The sequence below is a fragment of the Urocitellus parryii genome, chromosome X (assembly GCF_045843805.1).
Source record: "Urocitellus parryii isolate mUroPar1 chromosome X, mUroPar1.hap1, whole genome shotgun sequence".
Taxonomy (NCBI): Eukaryota; Metazoa; Chordata; class Mammalia; order Rodentia; family Sciuridae; genus Urocitellus; species Urocitellus parryii.
Window position 1 is genome coordinate 26407151 of NC_135547.1, and position 18469 is coordinate 26425619.

General features: G+C 35.1%; 1 protein-coding gene across 3 annotated transcripts in view; it reads left to right on the forward strand.

Moving 5' to 3' along the window:
* The window catches only part of Tenm1 (teneurin transmembrane protein 1), a 556980-nt gene that overhangs the window by 201077 nt on the left and 337434 nt on the right, over positions 1-18469 (forward strand). For all 3 annotated transcript variants that reach the window (XM_077793578.1, XM_077793579.1, XM_077793580.1), the window contains exon 4: positions 2137-2377. In XM_077793578.1, coding sequence (XP_077649704.1) covers positions 2137-2377 — 241 coding nt within the window. The remainder of the gene's footprint in view (positions 1-2136; positions 2378-18469) is intronic.

Below are 18469 nucleotides of genomic sequence, written 5' to 3' on the forward strand. Positions count from 1 at the left end.
ACATAGGCAGGCAAATTCATATAAGATGAATAAATGAACAAGTTACTTCACCTCTCGGAGCTTTAGGTTCTTCATGTGTAGCTGAACTAGATGACCTTATATTTCTACTACATTTAAAAAAAAACAAATAACCACTGACATACTGTTCAAACACATTTTACATGAATAAATTTAATCATTAGAAAAAAGGATTGTTATCTCCATTTTATAAATGAGAGGTTAAACTTCTATGTGATGGGCAGAACTTAAACCCAGATTTGTCATACCTCCAAATCCTATGCTCTTTCAGTATGCATAGCATTACATAACTGTGCCTTCTGGCCTACATTTCATGAGTTATGGTCTAAGAGGAAAACAGACACGTAAACATAAATAAAAATGCCAGAAAACTTTCGGATTCAGTGTCTCTCTATCTTAAGAAGGAAAAGAGAACTTGTATTACAGAAATCTGCAGTACAGGGAATAGATCATTGACCAGAGAGTCAGGAGATATGGGTTCTACTCTCAGCCACACCACTAACTTGTCAAGTGTTCCTGGACAAGTTTTCTCATCTGCAAAATGAAAGGATCTCTGTGCTTCTCTGAGTCCCAAGATTGGAGAGCATACATCTAGTTATGGTTATGAGTATGAGCACAGAGACTTAAAAAATTAATGAGATATTAAGTACTGGTGATGACATTTTAGTGGATATGGGATTTGGGCTGAGCCTGGAATAATGGGGGTGATTTAGAAAATTCATGAAGCATTTTAAATATACAAAGAGAGCTGACCATCTAAAAGAATCCTTTATGAATGAATGATCATCACTCCCTTCCTTATCCATCTTTGATACGATTCAAATTGTCATATAGCAAGTTTATTTAAAAGGGTGCCACCTGTACTAGAAAATTCAGCTAAGAATTTGTCATGCTTTGAGGACAGTAATATTGTTTTATAATATGAAAAACCATGCCAATGTCTTTCAAATTGTGTCTGAGATGGAAGAATTGAAAGAAGTATTTTTTTTTTCTGTGATCAGTCACTGCATAGTGTGCCTCAGCACAAACCAGCTGAGCCCTTTGCTAGGCATCGAAAGCCTCTAGCATTTTTCTGCTTTTCAGCTCTGAGTCATTGGGGAGGTGGGACAAAGCCATTCTGTCTACAAAGTTTATCCAGAACATGCTGGTGTTACAAGCAATCACTTGACATCTATTATGTTTCTCCTGTGGAAGAGAGGTGGCCATCAACTACAATAGTGATTTCTTTTCAAAGGGGTTTAATTGGGGTATTTCTCATTGGGCCAAATCTAACTCACTGTCTTTATGTGTGCCTGCCAAGAAAGCAGTGGAAAAATACCAAACAATAGCAGAAACAGAAGTCTGAGGACGGCTGTCCCAGGCTGCCCCCTCCACAAACAAGCAGAAAAAAAATATTAAAACAGTCTCCCTGCTGCCTAAACTGCTGCTAATATGGCAGGGCTCCTAGAAAGGTGAGGCAAGGGGCAGGGGGGGGGGGTACAGATTGCACCTTGAATGGCCCTGGAAATACGAATTTTAACTGGAACAAACTCCTTTTAGCCTACCTTTTACAAGTAGCACTCTAAAGTAGGGGGCTGAGGAAAAGATAAGTTTCACGCAGATGAGTTACACACTTGTGAGCTGCTTTTCTGAAGTATGGATTTGCTCTTTTTTCTGAGGTAAGCCAGAAGGTGGCCTTATATTTTTATTTGAAGTGCCAAATGGTTTTCCTTGCAATGAATTTGTGCCTTTCACTGGTATTTTCCAAAGTGAGATTTTTGCAACCGATGGAAATCAGCTCACTTCTGTTCTGTAACTTAATGTCTTGTTGATGATTTATTTGTTCAGTAGCAGAAACTATGACAAATTGTGTGAGGCGACCTCATTTACTTTTTAGTTGCTGCAGCCCTGAAGAATTTACATGGAAATGCAACTGTGAATGTTTTACATTTCATGAGCATGCTGCACGTGCTTTTGTAAGTTAAGTGGCATTTTTACAGATACACTGAACTTAAAACTCTTCCCCCACACCACAGGTTATATTATCTGAAATCCTGGTAAGTCTGTCATGCTGCATTTCTCAGACTGCCAAGAAGGAGAGTAAATCTCTATTTTGTGTTTTTCTTCATTCTTTTTTAGAAATGCAGAGCAGCCCACATAACCAGTTCACCTTCAGACCCCTCCCACCGCCACCTCCGCCTCCGCATGCCTGCACCTGTGCCAGGAAGCCACCCCCTACAGCGGACTCTCTGCAGAGGAGATCAATGACTACCCGCAGCCAGCCCAGCCCAGCTGCTCCAGCTCCCCCAACCAGTACACAGGATTCGGTTCATCTGCATAACAGCTGGGTCTTGAATAGCAACATACCATTGGAGACCAGGTACTTGAACTATTATTGATCACACTCAACTTAAATATTGGCAGAGGATGATTCCACTGATTGTAGAAACTCATCTCACCATAGTTATCTGCCGAGACATACAAATTCACATCTAGATACACATCCAGATGCATGGGCAAAAGGGCAGGGCCCTCCAAAGCACTCAAGTGCTTACATCTAGATCTGGGCACACTCACAGTCACGGATCAAATCAGATACACATGTAAAGATGAAAATGCAGATGCATAAACACCTCACTGTCAGATACCCACAAAAACATGAAATGACATAATTATCTAAGCTGTCAGTGCAGCTTCAAAGTGAAATGTATTTGTCCCTTGTTTGAATATGGTAAATTGTCCTGCACTATTACAGGAAAATCCAAACAATCCGAGGAAGAGTGATAGTTTCCATTTTTATTTATTATAAGATTATTTGAAAAAGTAAATTGCCTTTAAAATTTTTTTTGAAAAGTATTTATTTGCCTCATGAAGAGGGAGTATAAGTGTGACTAAAAAAAACTGGATTCTGACTTTGGGAAGAAGTTTGGTCTTTTGAGTAAAAAAGAAATGCTATTGTTTTTCTGTCAGTTCACATATTTAGGTTTCCAGATTAAGTCCTGAAGTGTTTGTCATATGATTAAAATTCTACTCCTCCACAATTCTAGGTCCCTTAATCATGATAGACTTTAGGACTAAGTGGGATTAATTGAGAAATTAATCATCATTTCTAATCACTTGTTCTTAAATCCAAAATTACAGCTTTCAGGACTGGAGGTGTGGTTCAGTGATAGAGCAAGTCCTGGTATGCATAAGGCCCTAGGTTCAATCCGCAGCATCACCAACAAATTACAACTTTCTGGTAGCATAGAAAAACATGAACTAAGAAAACTCAGAATTCTGTTCTCTTTCAAATTCAAGAAGTTTACATTGTCTTCTGTATGTTTTAACTTTTCCTAAAGACATTTATATGTTAGCAATGGGTATAATATACTACTTGATAAACAGTGTCTGGTATCAACTTCTAATAACTTCTGAGAATCAGAACAGAAAAGGAAGCACTAATAAAATCAAATTATAAAACTTTTTTTCTTAGCAGCATATTAAATTAAATGCCAGCTGTGGCATCAGAATGTCACCATCAACAATTGGAAAGTACTATAGATCAAGTCAGATAAACTCTGTATCATCTATCACTTATCAGATTAAATGGGCTCATGAATATTTTTTTTCCTGTCATTTCCTAAGAGAAAATATGGCAGCATCTATGGGGAAGATAACACAAATGGAACAGTACTAATTACTAATGGCAAGGTTTTTTTTTTTTTTTTCCAATTAAAAGAGGAGAGTAAAGAGAAAAACAGAATAATGTATATTGTCTTCAAAGAGTTTTCAAACAGTGGTGATTTCTTCATTCTTCTTTTGATTTCATTTGCAAAGCTTAGTGATAGAGTACTGAGGAAACAGTGGGCAAATATGGTTAACTAGCAATTCTGACAGGCAAACGTACTCCTTTCCTCTATGAAGCCAAATAACAGGAAATCTGGAAGGAGGGTGGGCATGGGCTCAGGCAAATGGAGAGAAAAAACTATTCTTATTTGAAATGTACATCTAGGCGTGTTTGTACAAACTGCACCCACGGACCTTCTGTATCTATGCAAGGAATGTATTAATTGGTCTCAGTTTCATAAGATGCAGAGAAGAACATAAGTTTTCATGTAAGATTGAGCCGAGAACCTTTTTAGTGCATTTGAAAATATATTCAGCATCACAAAAAATGAGTTAAAAATACCTAGAAGACATATCAGGTTGATCAACTAGAATTTTCCAAATATATCCTTTTAAATGTTCATTTCAGATTCATTCAATAAAAAGGTTACTGTGGGTACACAGGAAGTTGTGTATGAGCGGTGTAGCAGAACCTCTCCAATTCTCAGATTCCTCATCTGTAAAAAATAATATAAAAATGCCTGCTAGGGCTGGAACTCTAGCACAGTGGTAAAGTGTGTGGTTGGTCTATACAAGGCCCTGTGTTTGTTTATTCCTCCACCTCGATCCCCACCAAAACTGCCTTCTATAGCCAGTTGTTAGGAAGGTCCAATTAGTGGAGACACTTCATACAGTGGCTCATAAACTATAAAGCACTACCCAATTGGAAAGTAATGTTATTATGACTCAAACAACTACTAGAAGGGTTTTTTTCCCCATTTTTTTGTCTTTTAAAAATGTTTTTATCAGTACATTCTAGTTATACATACTAGGGGTTCATTTTGACATAACTTTACATGAATGGAATATAATTTGCTTTTTTTAGTCCCCAATGCTTCTCCTTTCTATTTTTATCCTTCCTTTGTTCCCGTTCCTCTACTCTCATGGTTGAAAAGTTCTTTTTGAACCGAAATCTGGCTCTTCTTACTTGTGCCCATTTTCCCTTGATCTAGGTCTAATAGAATAAATAAAATTCCTCTCACACTTGATACCCCTTCACTATTCCTGAGTCTGCTCTTTGGGTGAAAAGGGTTCCCCAGTTCCTTTACCTGTTCTTCACATTTACTGGTTTCAAACCAGCCTTCTTGGTCTCCTTTAGAACACACTCCAGTCTGTCCAAACAGTTCTTGAAAGATAATGTTCAAAGCTGAATTCAGGTGTGGGTTATTTGGTTCTCTGGTTGTAGGGAGCAGAGTGCATACTGATTGCCTTGAGTAATTGAGAATATCTTTTTAGTTTTTGATATTAATCCCTGGGAACCCAGAAAGCAGTGGTCACTGCCCAAAGGAAGACCACAGCCTAGAGATCTCTGACATTAATAAGACCCAGAAACGCTCTGCATTTTTGTTCTGATCCCTTCTTTGCCTAATAGCATATTCTTTCCATTGGCTCAATCTTTCTTTTTTCTACTGCATAGTTTCTATTTTATCATAGAAATGTATGGTTTCACTGCACCACATAACTCCAAGTGTACCCCCTGACACCTCTAACCTTATTCCTTTAGCTGTATTATGTCTCATTGCTATATTTCTAGGTTCAGAAATCTAAGAAAGGGAATTAGATTAACACTGTTCATCTCTTTTGTACTACACTGTTTTTAAGTGTCTTAGTAAATCCTGTCAGTTATTCTTTCAGTCAGCTGAGACTAAGGGAGACAAAAATGATATGTTTTAACAAAGTAACATGGCCACCTATGGATGGATGTCTCTTGAGCAAGAACTGGGAACAGATCTGATGCCCCTTAAATGGGACTGTTACTAGTCACCTCGACCAATTCATTCAGAGTTATGGGCTATGACCAACAATCAGTCACCTCCCTTGTTTAATGATTATTTCTTTGTTTGGCCATATGACACTACTGATATACATAAAGAATACACGTAAATAAACTCCTAAAAGTTTTAAACAACTTCCAAGGCTAAGCCATACTTTATTCTACAATAATATAACTGAAACTTTTAAAATTGTATGTTTAAGAAAGAGAGTCTAGGAAGATGTTTAGATCCTTGATCTGGCCTAATTCAATTTCATGTTGTTAGCATGTGGAGATGTAGCCAAATTCTGATTCTGCCATGCCAAGTGTTTGCTTTACTCCAATATTTGTGCAGTATGTCAGTGTGTTTGATATACATTTCATTATTATCTAAGCCATTAATAAAAATTTTACATAGAACTAGATCAAAATCAGAGCACTGTAGCATGCCACTAGAAACCTCTCTGCAAGTTGATCTTTACTTGTCAGGCAGTATTCTTTTACTATTATATAACTTACACTTTTCCATCTTGTTCATAGGAATAGCAAGGAACTTTGACAGATGATTTGCTAATATTTAGATACTGTATGCCTACATTTTTACTGATTTGATAATCTAATAACCAATTCAAAAATAGAAATGAAACATTTATTTAATATGACTTCTTCTTAGAGAATTTATTCTATGTTGTCATGATTACTATTTTATCCTAGGTGCTCACAAGCCATTCTTTTAATAACCTGTTCTAAAATTTTTCACTTAATCTCCATGAGGTTTCATGGTGTAGTCTAAGGAGCCTATAAGCTTCTTATCCCTTTTGAAAACTAAAGCGAATGTTTGCCATCTCCAATCTATTGCCACATTTTACCCATACCATAGTCTCTGAAACATTAACAACTGTGACTAAGTGATAAAATTTATAAGAGCTTTCACCATTCTAGGATAGAATTTTAATTCATTTAGAACAGTCAGATGCCTTTTAATGAACAACTACTTCATAAGGCTGTTGTGAGGATTAAATGAGTTAATATTTGCAATGTGCTTAGAGCAGCAATGAACATAGGAAGCACTTGGTAAATAGTAGTGATAATAATATCAATAATAATAATACATAATGCTTCTACTTTTTTGCCCCATTCTATTTCTTTCTTCATCTAATTAAAGGTGTTTTTATCCTTATGTTCACAGTCTCCCCCAAGTAAATACATACAACATCATTCCACTTCATTTCTTAGCGAGCTTTTAAATAGAATATACTCTTTCATCACTATATTCCACTTTGTAGCACCAACCCACTTCCCCATGTTTTGATGATACATACTTGTGAGGCTTTGTAAGACTGTGCTGTGATCAATCTCCAAAACAACTTTGGATTGCTGCCTGCTTACTGTCATTCAGAGAATCAAGGTTGTGACTACCTAGTTCATTCAGGACTGTGCCCTGCCCTGAACCTTCCCTTTCTCAGAGATCATTAGTTGATTGACCTCTATCTCCAAACCTTCTTTTAGTATATTCAATACCTGGATTATCTTTTTTGCGTGAGGGGTCTTTTGCAACCTAGGAAGATGGGCATATTGCCAAATCTGGAGAGGCTAATTTGTATGTGCTCCAATGTCTCAGGACTAAGCTACCTATATTGTTGTCAACCTAGACATATTACCTAACTTCTGTGGACCTCAGTTATGCCATCTTTTATGTGGAGAAAATGAAAGTCATTCCTTGTGGGGTTATTTCAAGAACTGAATAAGAAAATACATATGAAATATCTATTCCAAGCCAGACTCCTAGATAGTGTACAATAAATATTATTAATTCAATATAAAGGCCTGGCACTGACCTGCTGGCAAAGGAGATGAATTCAGAGTCACTACCATTCAGAGGGCCACATTAGCTTTAAATGTTGTTTGAACATTCAATATTCACATATATCTCCCAGTCTGTGGATTATTGAGTGCATCCAGCCCAGTAAGGCACTTATTGGTAATTCCTTGTGCACTGAGACTACTATAAGGACTAAGAATCCCTGAACTTCAAAAACTTATGGTCTAGTATTCGTCACAATGATAATAGCTAAAAATATAGCGTTGCTACATGTGAAGCACTGCTCTAAGCCCCTTATGAATCAATTGCTTTAATCCTTACACTAGTGCCCTTTGTGGTAGGTACTATTTTTTAAAATTTTTATTTTTAGTTGTAGATGGACATAATACCTTTATTTAATTTATTTATTTTGATGCGGTGCTCAGGATCAAACCTAGTGCCTCACACATGCTAGGCAAGTGCTTCACCACTGAGGTGTACTTCCAACCCCTGTGGTAGGTATTATTAGTGCCACCATCCTCAACTGACAGAGATGAAGAAACTGAGGTACTGAGAAGTTAAGGAGCTTTGCAAGATCCCATAATTACAACATACAGGAACCACACCAGGTTTTGAATACAGGTTATAAATCTAAGGTCTTCACATTTAACCTCTATGCATTAATGCCTTTCTATAGTAGTGGAAAAAAGTGAGATGAAGAACAATACAAGGATATATGCTTTGTTATATTTAAGTAATCCCAAAGTAGAAACACTTGGAGGTAGTGGACCTAACCAAAGTGGGAATAATGATGGCCAAGGAAGTGTCGAAGTAGGTAAAAGAGGAAAAGTGGAAATTTCCCTGAGAAAATCGCCTAAAATTCTTTTTATAAACTTAGGAGAAATTAGATGAAAGTGGAAGAAAGGGCATTTTGGTAAGAGCATATCAAACTCAAAGTCATACCTAGTCAAAGTTATCCATTTAAGTGATATTAAGTACTATTCTTTCCATGGTTCCTCTCCCTTCTCCTCCACTGCCACTTAAACCCTCTTGAGTAGGTTAATTATTCTATGAGAACATATTTTTCTAGTTACTAATGAGAGATAATGACTGTAGAACCAAAGAACTATTATTCTTAAGCTATGAGCCAAAAATTGAAACTTCATGCTGAAATCCATATTATTAAACTTCTGTGTTCTCCTTCCTAGTTCAGGGTTCCATCTATGGATATAACAGAGTTTAAAGATCCTCTCATGCTTTAATTCTCCAGAAAGCTTCTTTTCCTCCCTGCCAAGTGAGTCTCAGTTCCAACACTATCATTTAGCATTGATGGCACAGCTTTGTACCTTCTTAATAAAAGCTGTTTAAGAGTAGTTAAGAGTTTGGATTTAGAAGTCAACAGATATGGCTTTAAGGTTTAGTTCTGCTCCTAATTAGCAGTAGGAATTTAGGCAAATTACAGGACCTTTCTTAATCTGTTTTTCTGATCTTAAAAAATAGGTTAATAGCATTCACGTCACATAGTTATTGCAAGGAGTATTTTAATTCAAATCACTTCTGATTTGCACTTTCATTTCAGTTTCCTTCTCTCTTGTTTTTCTTCCCCTGTGTCACATCCCTCCCTTCTTCATCCCCTTGATGTCGGTTTTATTCCTTGTGGCTTTTCAGAATCCTATTTAACTGCTTTCTTTTCTGTATCTGTTTCTCCATTCAGTCCAAGCACTTTCAGTACAAGTGGTCTGGCCTGCCTTTAACACTTGGTTAAGTGGAGTGGTGCTTATTTTAATCAGGAGTCAAACCTAACCCACTCCCTGCAGAGCGCTGGAACAGTTCCCTTAGCTTCTCATCCCCTTAATCTGGATTCACTTTTAAGTGGAATTGTAGCCAGTTTTGGTTTCCCTACATTATTCTCTTTGCTGTCCCTCAGTTCACATCCCTAACTCAAAGTTTACTTGATAATCTGTTACTCATTAGAATTTTTGGCCAAGCATTGTTTCAATTCCCCAACTAATTTTGCTTGACCTACTCTTAGATGGTATTTTTTATGAGAATGATGTGGATAGATATTAGCTATGATCTATTCACCAAAATGAATTTTAAAGATTTTGCTGCAACTTTTAAAACCTGGATTTCAGATTAATATGACCACTCCAGCTCACAAAGACAAATCAGAATCACGTGGAGCAGTCACATCTGGCCAGAAAAATGGGTAGCAACCACCTTCATTGATTTCAGCATATTCTGACAGATGGCTATAGCTTGGTATGAGGCTAACTGTCCTTGCTGGCTTTAGGCTAATGTGACAATTAAGTGGAGTCCACAGGGTTATTTTTATGAAAGAAGAGCAAAGGCCATTGGTGGAGGAGATGTGGGCAAGAAGTGAAAAGAGAAATGAAAGCTATATGAGTAATGCTTGTTTCCCCACTTGTAGAGCTAGTGTCTGTCCTGGGGAAATAAGAACCATTTGGAAGAAATATTCATTAATAGTGATGGTAGTGATTTAAATATCTATGGAATAATATAGCCTTTACACGTTAACCCATAAATGTAAGTTCTCTAGCACCAGTTATAATTCTTTATTATATAGTAGTACTAAAATCTACCTAATATTTATAAGTAGCATTTTCCTTAGGACATTTTCAATGAAAAAATAGATTTACAGGCATAATTTTTTCCTTCAATAATGACTAGCGGGGAAAAAACTCAGAATGCACATATGCAGAGCTTAGATCCAACAATATCTCATGCTTTAATCCTTTAACAGCACTGGGGTTAGCAAAATCTATCTTCAGCCACAGATTTAAAGATTCTTTTTAAGACAGGAAAAGACTTCTTAGAACTAATCTATGACCTATAAATCCTGTTTACTACACATGAACAGGAATCAACCAACCTTTTCAGCCTACACCAAATGATGGATGTAGACTGTGTTAAATTTACATGAAAAAGAATTCTGCAGTCTCAAAAATATATTTTACATATTGAGAATAAAAATATATCTATAATAGTTAATGTGCTTAGGCATTGAGGAACAATATTTTGGAGATCATTATGATGCAGTCACTAGTGTCTTTTGTGGTGGTATTATTTTTGTGTTGTTGGTGGTATTATTTTTAAATATGTTTTTAATTGACTATTCTTAAGTTCATTTCAAAATAAAACCATAAGTAAACATAATTTGTTTCATTTTAAAAGAAAATTTCACCATAAGTGAAATAAAATCTGATTTTAATAAGGAAAATATTTATTTAGCAATCTAAATGTGAACATAAACAGATATTTTAGAGGATTTTTTAAGTGAGTTGGTTGATGTACTATGCATCAGTCAAAAGTTAAAATTTAAAGGGATCTCTGTATCTAATTTTTGCTTTCCATCCCATTATACTCAAAGACTTTCCTACCCCAGATTATATATTTAAAACAGAAATGTGGAGTTTTTTTTAAGAGAGATAGAGAATTTTTAATATTTATTTTTTAGTTTTCGGCGGACACAACATCTTTGTTGGTATGTGGTGCTGAGGATCGAACCCGGGCGGCACGCATGCCAGGAGAGCCCGCTACCGCTTGAGCCACATCCCCAGCCCCAGAAATGTGGAGTTTTGAGAAGAGACTTGTTTTGAGAAGGAAACAAGTTTTTAACAACCTCATTAAAAAATACAAAGTTACTTATCTAGTTAATCATAGTATATATTTTCATTACCATGTCAAGTAAACAAACACTTGCCTGTTATACTTTACTGAAAGTATGAAATATGTTTGAAGTAGCAGAAAGTAATTTTTCCTGTTCATTGTTCTTCTGATTTTCAACAGGTATGAGTGTGTATATATGTGTGTGTGTGTGTGTGTGTGTGTGTGTGTGTGCGTGTGTGTATCAAAGACATAACATAACACTAAGCCTCTCCCTTTGGGAGAATCCAGCTGGTTCTTTATTAATTCCACAACACAGAAATTTTTGTAGCTTTAAACGCAAAAGATAAGATCAGGTTAATCTTGGGGTCTTTGAAATGTCTCTGCAAGAGTTGTGAAAATGTGGTACTGAGTATTCCATTTAAAGAACAAGAAAGCTCAAAAAAGAATTGCTCCCTTTGGCAAACAGATAAGCAAATAAACAGTAACATCTGTGTCTCCATTCTGTCAAAATTTTTTTGTGTGTGCAAAGGTATAAGAAAGTATATAATGAAAATACCTTAAGTGAAAACTGGTTTTTGATAAATACTATGGTGAATTAATTTTAGTGTAGATAAGTTTCAACAAATTTGAACAAATATTTATTATGCTTCTACCGTGTGCCATCCCTGTCCTATTTGCTGAGGCTACAACAAAGAAAAAAAAAAAAAACAGACAAAAACCCTGCCTTTGATGAGCTTACATTCTAATGGGGAAAAGAGCTACCTTTCCTCTAAAATGTTAATCTTTTTAATGTTTATATTAGTGCATTATATTTATGCATGACAGTGTGGTTCATTTTGCCACATTCATAAATACATATAACATAGGTTGCTCCGTTTTAATCCCCAGTACTTCCTCTTTCCTTCTCCATTTCCCTCCCCATGATGCCCTTCCTCTACTCTATTTGTCTGCCTTCTATTTTTTTAATTGGTGCATTATAATTATATATAGAATTGGAATGCATTGTGATATATTCCTGCATGCATATAGCATAATTTTGTTAACTTCATTCCCTAGTTCTTCTCCCCACCATTGGTTACCACCTTTACTTTACTGATCTCTCTTCTATTTTTGTGAGATACCTCTTTTTATTTCTTCTTTTCCTTGTAGCTTCCACATATAAGAGAAAATATTTGACCCTCAGTTCTGATTCTGGCTTATTTCAGTTAGCATGATGTTCTTCAGTTTCATCCATTTACCAGCAAATGACAATTTCATCCTTCCTTAGGGATGAATAGAGCTCCATTGTGTATATATACCACATTTTCTAATTCCATTCATCTATCAACTGGCACTAGGGATGGTTTCATTACTTGACTATTGTGAATTGTGCTGCTATAAACATTGATATATTTTCATCACTATAGTATTCTAATTTTAATTCTTTTTAAAAATTTGATTAGACATTGATGGACCTTTATTTATTCATTTATTTGTATGTGGTGCTGAGAATTGAACCCAGTGCCTTACGTTTGCCAGGCAAGTACTCTACCACTGAGTCACAACCCCAGCCCTCTAATTTTAATTTTTTAAGATAAATACCAAGGAGTGGAATAGCTGGGTCATATGATTGTTCTATTCCTACTTTGAGGAATTTCTATACTGCTTTCCAAAGTGGTTGATCTAATTTGCAGTTTCACCAACAATGTATACATGTACATTTTTCCTTGCATCCTTACCAGTGATTATTGTTATTTGTATTATTGATGATATTATTGGTCTCAAAAAGATTAACATTTTAGTTGTTGAAGCCAAAATTTCAATCTTATTGAGGCTAATTATAAGATTTGGCTGAATAGAATTTGGAAGATGGGAGAGAAGATTCAAAGAGAAGGCAGAGAGAAGTTAAAGATACCTCTGAGTTGTCTTCCTTTACATGCCTTTCCCTCTCTCTTAGTTTGAGTACTTTAACAAAATACTTCAAACCAGGCAATTTATGAACAATATAAATTATTCCTAATAGTTCTGAAGGCTGGGAAGTCTTAGATCAAGGCCCCAGAAGATTTAATTTCTGGTGAGGGCCCATTCCTCATAGATGGCCCCTTCTTATGGTGTCCTTACAAGGCAGAAGGGGCCAATAAGTTCTTTTAAGTCTATTTTATGAGAATATTAATCCCATACACAAATGTGGAGCCTTGATGACCTAATCACTTCTCAAAAGCACCACCTGAGGGATTAGATTTTACCTGATGAATTCTAGAGGGACACAAATATTCAGAATTTAGTGACCTCCCCACCTCAACTTCACGTAGAAATTCTTGATGTGTGGTCCATAGTTACCTGTGCATATATCTGTCATAACCTTTAGTTCATTGTATATTTATTTGCACCACAAATCTTTTATTTGTTTTTATTCTCCATTGCAACTTGAATAAAGAATTATGTCCTTTCTTACTAAGATTCTTTAGTACTTGGCTCATACTTTTCAACAAAAATTTTATAGGATGCATAGACAGACTATCTTAGCAGGAAACTATAGATGGAGTAAATATTTTAAATCAATAACAGAAGTTGGTAGAAGCAGTTAATGAGTTTTCCTTTGGAAATATTAGAACATCTGTGTGGGATATCCAGGTCAAAGTGTTCAATGTCCAATAAATTGTTGAAAATATGGATCCAGGTGCAGAGAGGAAGGGGAAAAAAAGTTTCTTTTCCTGCTTACTGAATGTTTACCATGTACCAAGCATTTTGCCAAGGAATTATATTATTCATTCCAACTTACATTTTTCAAACAGAAGTGTAAAAAAGTTGAACAACATGCCACAAGGTCACCAGTTAGTAAGTAGTAGAACCAGTCCAAACCTAGGTGTATCTGATTCTAGAGCTCATGATAGACATGGATAATTAAGAGTTTCATTGGTAGACATAGTAATTGAACTTCTGTGAATAATGGAGGAAATCTTTGAGTTCAATGCAAAATAAGAGAAGGCCATAAACTATACCATGAAAACACTTTTATCTTAGCAGTCCAAGAAGGAGAAAAAGACTAATCATGCAAGAGCACAAACAAGAGATGAAAAAATTTCAAGGAAATGGTGATCATGATTTTCAAATGTCACAAAGGAGTCAAATAAAACATGGATGAGAAGAGACCATTGATTGGATCTGTCAATTACAAACTTTTAAGCAGCCAAATTTCAGTAATGTGGTAAGATTGAAGCTACACTCCTTGGGTTTGAAGAATTGGTAAAAGATAAGAGAATGGAAACAAAAGATAGACTTCTCTTTTGAAATGGGATAGCAGTCTGAAAGGAAACTGAATCTGGGTAAAAATTTCATGCAGATTGGAAGGGGAATAAAACAGGAACTACGTTCCATGCAGAGGTACACAGTGATCATCAGGATGGTGATGTTATGAACAGGAAGAACAGGAAGAAATTGACATATCAAGTTAGAGAGCAAGTTTCTTAATGGTAAAGGACATAGAAATGTGCAGGCGCCATTACATAGTGCTAAAGAAATCATGGGATCCCACATAGCAGTCTAGGCTTCTTAAGTTGCCAAGTCATAACAAGAGCAAACTTCATGAATTACTAAATACAGTATGTGCAAAAATTTGCCTCAGTTACTCTCATAGTAGAAAGTGATATTTTATCCTCCCACCCTTACTTAAAATTGTCTTTCAAATATAAGTCATATTCCCAAAAGCAAGTAACTATCATTGGCCAAGCTATGATCATAACTCAAACTTCTCATCTACATCAGACATACACAATATACTAGGTAGTGACTTGTTATTGATGAAAATACTTAATAGTGACATGGATTCTCAAGGCTTATATTAAAAAATAGATGGTAATGTAAATTACTATTATAAGTTCTAATACAGATGACTATTTCTAATTTAACTGTGAAAATATCAACTATGATATTAGCTTCTTAAGTAAATTGAGTTTCTTTTGGCATAAAATATTTACAATCTTTTATTTCCCCTAATCTTCAACTAAAATAATTATCTTTTATCTATGACAGTCTAATCTTTCAAATTTTGTCCTTAACATAGTCAGTGGTATCATTTACTTAGAAAACTTTATGGCAGCAAGGCTGGTTCCTTTTTGGTAGCTGAATATATTTGGTTAAAATTAAAAAGTCAGATTTTAGGTAATGTATACATGTAACTATGCATGTGTGTATGCACATATAGGCTTGTGCATATGTAAGTATGTATGAATAATTCTCAATTGTCCAAAATGTCTTCCTCATTATCTCATCTCAAGGTCTCAGAAAATTTTACTAATGTATCCTATTGGTAGTTGGAGTAAGAGTTGGAGCTGAAATGAAAGTTTCCATACAACTATTCTAATAATTAAACTCTTAACAATTCATCTCTGGTATGTAAAGAACCACAAGTTTCCCTTTTTATCTTCTGGTGAATATTTATGGTTTGGTTAAATTTCCCTGCCTGGAGACATCAACTAGTTTTTATTCTATTTATATTAAAATCTTGATGACCCTAAATGCCTAGAAAATTGGAAAGATCTGGTTAATTGGATTTGGTGATTAGCTTAAGGTTAAATAGAACTTTTCAAAAATTGTCATTCTTGTTTAAAACCATTCTTAATTATGAATGTACTTTCCATTTTAATCCAAATGAACATAATTTAATGTTTTATAATTGAAAATACTATAATATGCCAGAGTTGTCATTTCAAATATGAAATTTTATTGTACAGTGCTCTAGATATAGAGGTAATTATAGATGAGCAAACCATCTAGTGGTCCCAGAGTATCCTCTTCCACTTTTGAATGGCCTCCTGAAAAAGCACTGGGTTTAGAGTTAGAAATCTTGAAAGAACACATACAGTCTCAAAGAAAAATAACTATAATTTCTGTCACTCAAAGATCATTACCACTAATATTTCCAAATGTTCTACTCTAAATTAAGTTTCTGTAGAGTAGGTATTTGATTTTTATTTATTTTTAGTTTGGGGTGGGAGAGGATAGCACAGGGCCATGTTGAAAATATATACTATATGAATTCTGATTTTTTCCCAACATGGAAAATTACCATTGCCTTAGGAATTTTATGGTAACTGAGAGCAGAAAACATTTCAAACTAAGTCTAATATAAAGGAGGTTTTTAATAAATGATAATGAGGGTGCTGAGGCTATGCCTAGCATGTGTGAGGCACTGGGTTCAATCCTCAGCACCACATAAAAATAAACTAAAGGCATCCTTTCCATTTACAACTACAAAAATCTTTTTAAATGATAATGGGTATGCTATTCTCACAGTGCAAAAAACACAATAAAAACCTAATAGAAGATACAACTCTTTCCATCATTCTTTGTCTTTCTAGGGCCACATGTATCATTTCTGTTTCTCTCTATGTATTTGTTCTATTTTCAGGCTTTACTTTAGATGGGATTTCATTCTCTCTTCCTCTATTATATGTTATCTCCATCCCTATGTCTAGATTTCTGAGGACTACAATTTCCTGTGAACTTGGCCATCTAATTCTTGATCAATTAACTATGGCTGCATGGAGTGGGGGTTGGAGGATGGGAAAATTGTGCATAGGAATGCCTTGTCAATGGCTCTGTGCTGAAAGACAATAATTAGCATGTCTAATATGTTTATGTGGTTGCAAATTCTTTGTATTTTCTATGATTGCATAATATTCCATGAAATGAATTATTAGTTTCCTTTCTGTCTTGGGTCTATTTACTTCCAGTCAGTAAATGAGGAAGGAAACTGAGGACCCTGAGTTTGGAAGTTTTTATGCCTTGAATTATCACAACATCACTTTGCACACACTTTACATTTCTTCATCTAGAACTCAGTCACATGTCCACACCTAAGAAAAATGGGAAATGTTTTCTACCTCTGTGTCCTGGAAGAGAAAATAGAGATGTTTATTAGGAGCAGACATTCTCTGCTTCAGACCACCTCTTTGATTTTGTGGCTAATATTTCAAATGACAGCCAATCCTTTTGCGTGCTTGTCCTTTAGAAAAAAATTTATGCTGGATAGATTAGGAGACTGAATTGAGTGGCATTTCTTGATATTTTATGGCATTATAAAGCATTTTTACCTTTAAATTGCATGCATGAATAAGACTGTCAAAGAAATAAGAACTGGTATAAGGCAAATGTTGATAAACATCCTTTAAAAGTTGCATTAGAGGCTGAGTACAGTGATGCACACCTATAATCCTAGCAACTCAGGAGGCTGATGCAGGAGGATCACAAATTTGAGGCTAGCCTCAGAAACTTAATGAGACCCTGTCTCAAAAAAAAAAAAAAAAAATGAAAAGGGCTGGTGATATAGCTCAATGGTAAAGCAGCGCCCTCCTGGGTTCAATATCTAGAACTGCAAAAAAAAAAAAAGGAAAATAAAGATTACATTAGAACAGCAATCTAAATTTTCAACTTGAAGAGTTTAATGGGAAACTCTTAGGCTCTGTTCTTCTTGCACTACTTTGTAATTAATTTTAAACATTCTTTCTTTAAAATAAGATGCCCTTGCTAATGTAGATTACAATTCAATAAAAACAAATGATACAGAAAAGTATACTATGTCAACTGGCTCATAAAATAAACGAGGAAAATACATGTCTGTAGAAAATGAGGATGAATAAAAAGGTAATCAAATATACTACTCTGCCTACTACCCCCTCCTTTAAAAAGAAAAGAAACAACCAAAGTAAATAGCCAGTAAAGACAATTCTATAAAATCAGCAGGTTGCTCTGATGAGTTAAATTGGGAGCTGGTTTTTAGCATTTGCAAAGGGAAATAGAATTGAATTTCTTTACACAATGAAAAGTTTTTTTAAGAAGTCCCAGAAAATTTAGAATCCACTTTAGTTTCAAAGGTGTGGTCCCAAACTTGTCCCAGGTCACAAGTTTGTTCTGCTTTTTTTTTTTTTTAATATTGTTTAGTTGTCAATGGACCTTTATTTTATTTATTTACATGTGGTGCTGAGGATCGAACCCAGTGCCTCACACATCCTAGGCAAGCACTCTACCACTGAAACACAACCCCAGACCCTTGTTCTGCTTTTAAGTAGTCCCTGTTAGGAAGTGAACTACTAAAAACTGTTATTTCTTCATGGGAACCATGTATAATAGGAAAAGACGACTGAAAATGTAATCTTCAATAGCTTTCTAAATGTTTCTACTTTAAAAGGATTATACCTTTCACATCACATCTCAAGCCCTAAATTATTATTAAATGAAAATGAATTAAGCTTACTTATCTAAGTAAATAATTTTATATATTGGCCTGAGCCTTTTAATATCGGAACATTTGCATTGATAGAAAATATTAATTTGATATTTACCTTTCAACTGGTGTAGAGTTTTTAAATATCAATTTTTAAATTAAAGTCAAATCCACAGAGCATAACTTGAAGAAAGAAAATGAGAGGTGGACTTAAAAG